This window comes from Lithobates pipiens, unplaced genomic scaffold (genome assembly GCF_037356315.1).
Source record: "Lithobates pipiens isolate NorthernLeopardFrog02 unplaced genomic scaffold, aLitPip1_a1.2 Scaffold_16, whole genome shotgun sequence".
Classification (NCBI taxonomy): Eukaryota; Metazoa; Chordata; class Amphibia; order Anura; family Ranidae; genus Lithobates; species Lithobates pipiens.
Genome location: NW_027507748.1, coordinates 386520833 through 386533097, shown reverse-complemented (window position 1 = coordinate 386533097; position 12265 = coordinate 386520833). Strand labels below are relative to the sequence as shown.

General features: G+C 43.3%; 1 protein-coding gene across 1 annotated transcript in view; it reads left to right on the top strand.

The window, feature by feature from the left end:
* The window catches only part of LOC143983035 (multidrug and toxin extrusion protein 2-like), a 289578-nt gene that overhangs the window by 96144 nt on the left and 181169 nt on the right, over positions 1–12265 (top strand). Inside the window, exons 7-9 of the mRNA XM_077482262.1 lie at positions 5186–5283; positions 6188–6285; positions 8399–8512. Of these exons, the coding sequence (XP_077338388.1) occupies positions 5186–5283; positions 6188–6285; positions 8399–8512 (310 nt within the window). The remainder of the gene's footprint in view (positions 1–5185; positions 5284–6187; positions 6286–8398; positions 8513–12265) is intronic.

Below are 12265 nucleotides of genomic sequence, written 5' to 3'. Positions count from 1 at the left end.
TGGCTAATGCCCTTATTTAATATGCTCTTAAAGCAAACCCATCTCTCCTCCCTGTTTTTTGTTGCTAAGATTTTATCCCAACTGTAGCGCCGGCTATTGACGAGCATGCGCTATATGGTTTTTCAATGTTAATTCTCCTGAAACCATAGTTGGGTTTTAGGGCTGGTTTTGCTAAATGATGGTTTCAGTGCCAGTCCAGCTGGGTTGTACTGGGTTCTCCTTGACTGCAGTTGTCGCTGTCACTGCCGGCAAATGTGAGAACGAAGTTTAGCTGGGTGTATTGAGTGCCACGTTTCTCCTGCTGTGCATTCTGGGAGGTGGTATTTAAGGTACTGACATCACGTGCTACGGTGTTCGGTGCTAGAAGATATTTTCTGGCTGTTTGGTTCTGGTCCTCCTGACCAGCCTCCATGGACCTCCTGGCCTAGGGTGCGGATCCATGCATTTCCAAGTCTCAGGGCTGGCTAGCCCGAGGTGAAGCAACTGCAGGGACAGGCCTGAATGGATATCGGGGCCTAATGATTCAAAGGTGGTCCGGTACTGTCTCATCTAAGGAGAGGCCCAGCAACTGTAAAAGCATCCAGGGGAGGACTCTTCGGGAGAAGGCCGTGTGCAAGGCTGGCTTCTCTGAAGGAGCCTGGAGACTCAGTTAAAGGGCACTTATGAATCTACACTCATTCGGTATCGCCAGACCGGCTGAGAGATACTGGTACCGTATGATAGCTCTTTAAATTTGTCTATGTCCCTCAGTTACATTCAAGTCTGTGGCAGAGACTTTTCTCAAGTATTCTACATTCAAATCTGTAGCAGATACTTTTCTCAAGTATTCTAAATTCAAATCTATGGCAGAGACTTTACTTTACTTAACACCCTACCGGCTGCTAGGCCTAGTGAGAGGAGGTCTATCCGGGGGTTGTGAAATCCAGCGGTGAAACGGTTATTTTCTGGATTACTTCTATAAGAGACATTTTTGCAGTCCAAAGTACCTGCATTTTCTCCTAACCCTCTACCATAAACTGAGAGATTCTGTTTCTACTTCAAAAGAATAACCCAAAAGGAGATTCTACCAGCTGATTGGAGAAAAGCCTGTCAGTTTCCATGTTTCTTTGGGCCATCTACCATGGGAAACCCTATACGGAGAAGAGGTCAAGAAGGTAACGGTAAGCCCAGTAAAACCAGCAGCTCCTTCGGGGGTCAGTGCTACACAACTTATGCTTTCTAGCAAGGTATGTCGTTTAGGGAAGTTGACTCTTTTGAAATTCAGTGTCTTTGTATTCCCCTTGTGTTTCCTATTTGTGTGATTTATACTGAAGCCAATTGACCTGTGATCGCTGTTTCCAAAATTGGCCCATATTTCCACATCCATGATAAGGTCTGTATTGTTGGTAATCTGTAGATCTAGTAACACTATGTCCTGCGAAACATTTAGGAACTGGCGAGCCTTAGACGAATGCATGGTTGCCTCTGCCCAGTCTATGTCTGCATAATTAAAATCCCCCATTATGATGACACTTCCTATCCTTGCTGCTAATCCAGATTGTGATAGGAGGTTCAACTCCGCCTCCTCCCTCAGGTTAGGGGGCCTATAGAATACTTACAGTATTTTCCCCTTAGCTTCATCCCTTTGGAGCTCTACCATAAGGTTTCTACCTCCACTCTAGCTCCCTTAGTAATATCATCTCTCACATTCACTTGTACATTATTCTTGATATATAGACATACCCCTCGCCCTTTGTTCTTTTCGGTTGCAGGCATTTTCTCTCATTTTAGATTTTAATTTTTTTTATGTGTTTATTATAAGCATTCTGGAATTTAATTTAAATGAAAATATGAATCAGTTGCTATGGGTTATAAGTGCTTTTCATTTCCATAAAACCTAGAAGACCTAGAAGTGGTCACATAAGGACAGAATAGCCATGGGTCTGGTTGTTTAGCCAGTTCCCAGAAATGGAGTGACAACTCCAAACCATTGCCTTTATTTCACTTACAGGTTCCAGCACATCTTAAGCCAATAGGTTTGATCAGGGTCATATTTATCTTTAGAAAGTACAGGCTGGCAACTCGACAGCTTCTCCATAGAAAATATTTATTTGAGCATTACAGCAAAAACATCATCCAAAAATACTGATGCATTTCGGCCTTAGGCCTTCATCAAAAGCAATCACATTTAAAGTGGAAGTAAACCCATGGATTTAAACAGTTAAAAAAAAGGCATGCCGGGAATGCTCTCAGCCAAACTATCAAACCATCCAATGGCTGGTGTCATAACGAATCACATGTGCAGCACCATAGCAGTTGAAGATTAAACAGAGGCAAAGATGGCAGCTTCCTTGGCTGAAAACGATATGGGGGAGTTTACTTCCACTTTATCTTTACATCTTGTGAGGCCTTGCTTTTATGGAGGTCCATAAGTGAACCCTGTGCCATATCTAAGGACCACATGATGGTATCCCAAGAATCCTAGTAAGTGCACCACCACCTGCTCCTGGCCCAAGCCAGCTGATATAACAGGCCAAGGTAAAGGCTTTGCTCACTGCCTCTTTGAGGCCTAGTTCAGTACACTGTTTTTGTGACACATTAATGATATGTCTAAGGTGGGGTCCAAAGGATACAGTCCTAAAGCTGGCCAGCAACCTCTGGTTTGGTTTGGAGTGTCCCCTGGAAAGTAAAAGGAGGTGTGAGGGCCCTTACAGTGTAGTAATTGTGTTATGGTAATAAATAGGATGCATAAAAAGAAGGTATGTGACTAGAAGAATGGTTCCACAGTGGAAAAAAAATAAATATAAAATAACTCACAACCGTTAAGGCAGCGGTCACCCATTAGGGTGGAAAAAAAGCGAGCAGCTGTATAAAACCTGTCCCTGCACAGGGTTGAGGTTGTCATTTTCTCAGTCTTGGGGGTTCCCATTCCGGGTTCTCTGTGGAATTTCTTGGCAGGTATGAGGAATTGGATAGTGCAAACTGAGTTTGCAAACAAAGCCTGTCAGTTGTCCAATCAGCAGAGGCGCCCATAGTAAGGTGTCCATAGGTGGGAGTCGTTTGTTTTGTATAAATGTTAAGTTTCTTTATTTCACCAAATGAAAACTGTTTCATGGCAAAAGTTGCCACTTCCCCAGTTCAAGCTGATAACAATGGTGTTGATTGCGGCAAGGTGATGTCATCTGGTGAGCGTGGCTCTCATGAAGCCTTCACTGGATGACATCACTTCACCACCATTAACACCATTTACTTCACCTTGAACTGAGGAAGTGGCAACTTTAGACACAAAACATACAGTTCTTTTCTTCACAAAATAAAGTAACAAATACAAATGACTCCCACCTATTCTTAAACACCTCGGATAGCAAGCATTTGTGCTGAAAGTTTGAAAATGATTTGTTACACTATTGCTAGTCTTGCCAGGCTTCACACAGTTGCAACAAGTCCGCATTGCATGACTCCAGATTAACTTTCTTTACAAACATTCTGCAAGTCTACTACAAGTTCTGGTTCAATTATATTGAGCAATAGCCATCCCACCACAGGGGTCACCGTTGCTGAATTTTAATAATGCTGTAGACTTGCAGAGCTTTTGCTATAGACCACTGAAACTTTGCTTCTGCTAGAGACTTGACAAGTGAGGCCGCGTACACACGCGGGGACTGTTCGCTCAACTTTGTCCGCTGAACAGTGTTTCGGCGGACAGTCCGCTCGTGTGTGGGCTTTCAGCGGACAGTTTCAGCGGACAGTCTGCTGAACAAAGTTTTTCGGAAATTCCGAAAAACTGTCCGCTGAAACTTTGTTTCAGCGAACAGTCCCCTCGTGTGTAGGCTTGTTCGTCAAACTAAGTTCCGCGCATGCTCAGAAAGGATTTACACGCCGAAGTTTGCATTGCAGTGTATAGGACGTTGTTTTCTAGTCCCGTCGTACGTGCCGTTCACGTCATCGCGCACGGTTTCAGCGGACTATTCGTTCGTCGTGTGTGGCCAAGTCCGTCCATGCTAATTTTGAGCGGACTGTCCGCTGAAACTGTTTGACGGACAAAGTTGAGCGAACAGTCCCCGCGTGTGTACGCGGCCTGAATTTGCTTCAAATTGGAAAAGTGTCAACCAGAACTTGTGCTTCAAGTGCTCTGCAAGTGTACAACTTGCCAGTAAAAATGGACAATGAGTTAACAGACGTACAATTCCTCATTGCCACAAATATGTTAAACATGAGTCCCAATTGCAAATACTGGCATGGCTAATACAAACCCTGCACAATGAAAGCTAAAAAGGAGAAAGTTACTGCGGTGCTACAAGCTTTGTTTTGATCCAGATGGCATGGCCGCCCAATCTTTACTTAACTGCAATTAGTATTATAGTGTTCCAAATAGCACTTTAAAGCGGGAGTCCGCCGGGACTCCGCGTTTTTTTTTTTTTTTAAAAGCCATCAGCTACAAATACTGCAGCTGCTGACTTTTAAAATAGTGACACTTACCTGTCCAGCACGCCCGCGATGTCGGCACCCGAAGCCGATCTCTAGATCGTCTCTCGGGTGCTGCCACCGCCATCTTGGGTATGGGAATCAGGAAATGGAGCCTTTCGGCTTCATTTCCCGGTTCCCTACTGCGCATGCGCGAGTCGCGCTGCGCAATAAGGACGGTCCCCGCTGCCTCTGGGATCTGTGTGTTTCCCAGCAGGCAGCGGGGCACTTGCGGAAAGGGGCGTAATCTACGCCCCTTTCCCCAGAGAGCTATCCCGGAAGTGGGTGCAGATACCTGTACTGTACAGGTATCTGCACCCCCCTCCCCCCTGAAAGGGGCCAATTGTGGTGCCGGAGGGGGGGAGGGTTCCGATGAGCGGAAGGTCCACTTTAGGGTGGACCTCCGCTTTAAGGCTTCATGTACACTGGCCTACATTTACCACATGTGCAGGAAAACACAAAACGCAGCAAAATTGCGGCACAGTTTTGCCGCATTTTGTGTTTTTCCACGGCTAGTGATCAAACGTTCCTATCCTGAAGCTCACCTAAACGCGGCCACTTCTAAACTCTTGCAAAAAAAGCTCTTTATACAGTTGAGGTTAGGAGCTTTGGGCAAAAACTCAAGTTTAGGAGCTGCCAGCGTAGGCTAGTGTAGTTTATAAAAACCTTCCCTGAATATAAAAGCATTATGTTTTTTTTTTTAAGTAGAATTAAACAACCATATGTTTTTTTCCTTTTCTAGGGTATTTTATGGCCTCAGGTTTTCATTGGTGTAGTAGTAAACATCATGAATGCCGTTGTCAACACTATTTTCATTTACGTCTTGAAATTGGAATTGGAGTAAGTACATCACATTTATTTTTATGTTTCACTGTTATTTTGAGAACACCAACAGTAGTGTTGGAATGGATGGATGGGATTTTCTACTGGCTGATTACTTTGATAGTGCCACTTAAACAATATACAGGGAGATACAATGTGGCAGAAACTCAGAGTGAAGGAAGACGTTCCCTTCAACTGATGACCATTCGTTATTTTGTGGCAATGTTTAAAGAAAGCCTGCTATGAGAACAATAAGGTGACTATTACTGCCCCCCCCCCCCCCCCCACACACACACCCCAACTGAAAGGCTAATTAAATAACTGTGATGGCTTTAAAACATTTTCAGATATACATTTTTCAGATTTTCAAACACTGGCTTCAAAATGTTGTCACATTTTCAGATTAGTAAAATTTGAAAAGTCAATATTTATCCATATACCAGGTAATTATCTGAAAGCACTGAATCCAGAGTGAACATAACAGCCAGACAACTTTTATTTTCAGAAAGAGATTAACAGTGGCAGCCTTCAGGTTTCCCTTACAGCAAGATTGCAATACCTGTATAGGTGTAGGTGCAGGATCATGGTGATGCAAGCATGTAATGCATTGTTTCTGAGCATTACTACATGTTTTTTATTAAATTAATAACGTGAAGTTTTAATACATCTAATTCGTTTGGGTTTTAGATTCACCTGAATACGACAGGATATGGAGTGGAGAGATGAGTAAAGAAATTTAGACAGCCACGTTGCTCCAATTCTGAATATGGGTCTTGCTGTATGTTTGAAAATGTTTTAATATAAATATCTAATCAACAGTGTTTTTGTATGGCAAATATGTGTATATATATAAATATATATACTGTATATATCTGTGTATATATCTCCATGGTAATTTACTTTTATATTTAATCTTTTTCAGAGGTTCAGCTTGGGCAAACACAGTTTCTCAGTGGATGATGTCACTCACAGTTTTTATATATATAGTTGTTAAAAAAGTGCATGTGGAAACATGGGGAGGTATGTTAAAAAAAGTACATAGTTAGACCTTCTTAACTTCAGCTTACTATACCGGTACACCTGTGTTAAGGGTCTTTTCTCAAATGGAAGGCACAGCCACATGCAGGACGCCTGTTCAAATTAAAGACAGACAGATGGTTGCATGAATCAACATGGTTCTCCAAGTGCATCCTAGAGTGTACATCCATGTGGGATTGATGCATGAATCAGAATGCATCAATCTGATCCCATACTGGGAAAACAGCCCTTTCATGGGTGTATGGAACAATAAGCGCATGTGTATGAGGCCTTATTAACATTGCAAAAATCATCCATTATATAGATGACCCACTGTTAATCTTGAGTGGTACATTGGAACAAATTGTGGCCTTTGAGTTCCTAAATATTAATGAATTCAATTTATAGTTTATGAGTGATATAAAATTGGAGGTAATTTTTTTTTTTTAACATCACTCTAAGAGGGGCCTTTGTGGCAAGTGAAGTGATGACTACCACTTTGAAAATGGAATGCAGTGGGAATACCACCATGGGAGATAGCAGTTATAACTTCTCCTATACCAGTGATGGCGAACCTTGGTATCCCAGATGTTTTGGAACTACATTTCCCATGATGCTCATTCACTCTGCAGTGTAGGTTAGCATCATGGGAAATGTAGTTAGAAAACATCTGGGGTGCAAAGGTTTGCCATCACTGTCCTATACTTTTAGGGCCATACTAGCAGGTGACGTATTAAAGCATAGTGGCATTGTTCTCATGACCTGCCATTTTTTAAGGAAATAAAGGTTAAGGGCCAGAGTTTACCCAGATTGGTATGTTGAGAGAGCAAATGCCAAGGTATCACATCTTAGAAAAAACCTCCCTTGTTGACAATTTTTTCAAGAAATAAAATAAAGCAGTAGCACTGAAACACCTACCTATTTTGAATATGGATAAACAGTTATATCCCCTTTTGAAGGAAGGTTGGTGATTTTCAAGCAGACCAGCCCCAGCTTTGGGTAGACTTTTAGTCTTCATTATAGTTTTCCTTTAACGCAAACCAGTGCTTTGACCTTGCAGAGTAAAACAAAAGGTTCACTGTAATGGTGGATCTGCCAGCACCACCTATATATTTTCTACTTATTCCCCTGCTGCTTTGTTCACCCCCAGAGAGTGAAGAAAAACACCAAGTTCATCTGGATATTGGGAAACGTGATATTTAATTTAATCCCATTGATAGCATGCTCTATGCACACCATAATCCTCACAGTCCATAATCCATAGTCTGTAGTCTATCTTGGCAGCAAGCAAGAAAGGTTTGCTATGTTCCTACATGCAGTGGGACCATGGAGAAAGAATATAGCCACCCACTAACAGAAAACTGGATCACAGAAGCTAAAGAAGTCCAGCCTGAGCTTTTTTAGGCTGGACTTCTCCAATGGGTCACAGGTGTGCAATTCGTTTTGCACTCCTGCGACCTGTTTTCAGTGGAGAGCGGTCTGAAGTCCACTCTCTATTGACGTCACTAGAATCAGCCGAGGCAGCACGTCATCCCGACTTAGGAAGTTTGGATCTGCCAGCTGCCTGGACTTTAACAAGTCTGTATCTGCCAGCTGCCTGGACTGATAGCAGTCTCAGCCTCTCAGCAATCTGCTGAGAGGCCAAGATGGCTGCTCCCTACCCCTCTACAGCTCAGCGTTCTAGTGAGCGTGGAGGAGCAGAGCAGGAGAGCTCTCTGCTCAGGGAGGTGAGAGAACCGAGCCATCAGTGATGTCCGGTGGCTTGGTTCTCAGTGAAGAGGCGGCAGGGGGGCGATACACCATCGGTCTGATGCTGCATCCACCTAGGTAAGTATGATTAGGCAAAAAACAAAAAAAAAAAACATACTTCTCTTTTAAAACAAAGGAATTTAGAGTTTTGGAGGAGGCTGAGCGCAAAAGTGAGCACTTACTTAAGTTATATTTTTTTTAAACCAGAGTTTGGCATTACTTTAAGGTTACATATTTGGCAATGAGAGGGTTAAAGCACCAAGGGGTAAATACACAATGCTGTTATTATATTCAATTTATATGAATGTTTACAGTTATTTAGAAATACATGCACATCCTGCTGTTTTGAAAAATCTTCTCTTTTCAGGATGGTCCAAAGACTGTCTTCAGGAGTGGGATATATTATTATACCTTGCTATCCCCAGCATGCTGATGTTTTGCATTGAATGGTGGGCTTTTGAAATTGGAGGTTTTTTAGCAGGTTGGTTTCCACATTCTAGGAATACTTTCAGCTCTATCTGCTGTATTTCTGGGGTCCTGACCCTCTTTGGCCTTTTCTACTGGTTCTTGATGCAGTGTTCCTTTTATAGGTTCAGGCAGTCTGTCCACCTACAGGTAGTTGGCCAAGAGGTCATCAGTGTGCATTCCAATTGGTTCAGGTTCCTATTTAGGGCAACTTATGAATCTCAGAGTGATTTTTTAAAGAGGTTGTGAACCTCAGACATGAAATATGAGCAAAGCATCCCTCTATAGTTTATAGCTGTCTGAATCCAGAGCTCTAAATGTCCTTTTCCTCTGCTGCCTTGTTCCTCTGCTATCTGCAAGACTCACTTCTGGCAAGTTTTCCTGACACCAAGAGAAAAGGTCACGGGGAGAGATCTCCAGCACAAAGTATGTGATTGACAGCCTCACCTCTGTTCAAGTGTGCTGTGTGAAGGGGTGCGTGTGCTTTCCCTCCAATCAGTTCTCACTAAGATCTGCAGCTCCCCACCCCCTGTTTTCTGGAAGCTCAGACAAGTTGTATAAATTCTTCACTTTGAATGGCTTTAGATAAGACTGCAGATAAACAGGTACAACATATACAGGAGAATTTGTTTCATCTCTGTATCACCCGAAGGCCAATCACTTCACTAAAGCGCTAAGGGTTTATAATCACTTTAACTCAGGGATATGGCTCCCTTTTGCATTTCAGATTGACTTCAGTTGCTAAGCTTGTAGGTGGAGTGGAGCGTGGTGCAGTGGCAATAACACACACACAGTCCCAGTGTGATGAAACCATTTAGTTTGAAATAATGCAAAGACAGTTCACAAACAAATCAGTGGGAAAGCAGCCCAGCTGGGAACACTCACAGGTCCAAGAGTGTGGAGAGCGTGGTTAGGCCAAACTGACAGCTGTCCTCTGCATCACAGCATGGAAACAGCAACACTGGTGATGAAAGCACAATCAGAGTATAGTTAAGGCAGAACAATAAACAATTTCCAACAACATAGAATATCTTGCAGGGAGTTGTCCATGGTTATACCACAAAGGGCACTTGTTCTCTTTAATTCTTTGTAGAGTCACTTGGTGGAGGTGGACCTCAGGTGGATCTTAAAAGTTCATGCCTGTCTCATACTTTTTTTCACCTAAACCCCAGGTTGATTCCTCAGATGAATCTGTACAGTCTGTGATACTGGATGGGGCGGATGTGCCTTTTGGGCTGCCAAATCTACTTCTACTCCTACCCGCTTCACCACATGCTCTTCACTTTGGATACTCACCCATGAGATGCCTTTGACAAAGATGGCTAAATTGTTGGCCGCTCTGAGAGATAGCTAGAAGAGGTCTAACTGTTCTTGTGCTCCAAATCTCTGCTCTGAAATGGTACTCCAAGACCGTGACCTCTGACTCTGCGTTAATAAGGCATGAGACTTCTTGCCCATTAACTAAGGTGATTACCACTGGGCTCAGTGTGGCCATGTTCTTTGACCTGCTGGGACTTGGGCCTGTTTGTCCCAGAGGTCATCCCTCTGTCTCGGGAGTCAGTAGTTTAAAGATGGCCTGGAGATGTTTCTGAAACCAGACTGCCCATAATTCTTGGATATATGGCTGTTGCTGCCGCACTGCCAGCATTTTCAGTCCTCTTTGGGGTCCTTGTGCAGTGGGTTGTCATACCTATGGGGATCGGGTGAGTCCTTTTTAGAGGAGGCTACCTTTTGTTTTAAGGTTACCACATCCTGAGCTAGTTTCATCACCACAGTTTGCATGGCTGATAGGGATTAAGGTGCCAGGGCCTACTTTTTGTTGTATGCAGGTTTACATTTCTGTATCACTGCATCAATTTCTTCCTGTTCTCATGCAACCTTACCCACCACTGCATTATGAAAAGAGGTGGTGGTTACCTCTTTCTCTTGCAAGGCCACCTGGCTTGGGTCAGCCTTCAGGACCACTATGAACTGGTCCCTTAATATGTGGTATGCAATGGTAATGTTAGCGGAGCCATCCACATCCCTCTTCTCCAGGTGCCTCCACAGGTTCTGCATGGCTACCACGTAATGGGTGAGATTCTCGTCCTCCTGATGTTTCCTTGGGAAAAATCTTCACCTTAGCTCTGGAAGTGGTATCTTCTCCCCAAAAGGGCCCTCCAAGTGTGATAAATCTGTTCTAAGGTAGCTGTGTGGTGGTCATCATCCTCTAGGCCACCAGCCAGGCCAGAACCTGATACAAACAGGTGGCACTTTCCAGTCTCTCCTCCCACTCTGTGAAAGGAATGTTAGAGCCATTTAACTTCGGTATAAGGGCCAAAACTGGTCCTAGTGGAGCCATGCTAGAACTCAATCCTCCTTTCACACATGATGTAAAGGACATACAGTACCTACCAACTGCCTCCAAGTGCAGTTGGGGTGTAGCGTGGTGCAGTGGCAATAACACACACAGTCTCAGTGTGATGAAGGAACTTGTATTGAAATAATGCAATACAGTTCACAAACAACCCAGTGGGAAAGAAGCCCAGCCAGGAACACTTACTGGTCCAACAGCGTGTAGAGAGCAGGATTTAGCCAAGCTGACAGCAACTATTGAGAGCAAAATATGACCTGGCTGTCTTGTCTTTAAGCAGGTAGATGTACCGAGAAGTTGCAAGCCTTGTGCTTTCTCTCCTTGTCAGAGACATTTTCCTGTTGCTAGTTCTGTCCCTACCAGGCAGGGTACCTGTCTCTACTCTACCAGCTCGTCTGGCCCACGATGACTGCTAGAGTCACATGGGTGGCAGCATTCAATGGGTTGTTTTGGAACTGCATTCCCCATGATGCACAACTACACTGCAGAGTGCATGAGCATCATGAGAGATGTAGTTTCATAACATCTGGGGGGGGGGGGGGGGGGTGTTGAGCAAGGTTTGCCATCACTGCCATAGAGGAACCATATTCCTCTTGACTTCTTCTCCAGCTGCAGTGCCGCTGCAGAGCACCACCTGCCATGGATAAAGTAGACTGTAGCTGCCTACAAGTGGAACAGTGGAATACCTAACATCAGTTCTAATCACTTTATCATTATCCAACAAAGATTTTGCCTTTAGTCTTATCACATTTGATGAAAGGAAACACTGGATTTTATTTTGACCATGTTTTGACTGTAATAAACCCACAAAGACCAGACTGTTCTTAGAAAAATGAAATTTACAGTTTATTGACAGCAGAATCACAATCTGTGATGTTATGTTTCACAATCTACTTATGATGTTAAATGCACATTGGGTGAGACATTATCTTTGATTGTTTACTATACCTATGCACAAGGCTTCAAAATCTTCCCTTTGCGTTCTCTGCCTGTGTAAAAAAATCATGTGTGTAGCCCTCTGTGCTTCAAATATCTGCATTGCATTTCTACATATAGATAAGGCAAATTAGGTGGTTTGGCATCACTACCACCAATGTGATTCCAAAGCCACAAGCAAAATAAGAAAAAAAAGTCAAATAAACTATTTTGCCCATTGCCCTATATTATGTCTGTACTGTATAAGAATCATTCATTTCCCGGGATTAACTACTTCAGCTGCGGAAGATTTAGCTACTCAATGACCAGGCCATTTTTTGCCATTCGGCACTGCATTGCTTTAACTGACAATTGCCCAGTTGTGCAACACTGTGCCAAAAAAAAAACGTCATTTTTTTCCACAAATAGAGCTTTCTTTTGGTGGTATTTGGTCGCCTCTGCGGTTTTTATTTTTTGCGATTTAAACAAAAGAAGAGCGAC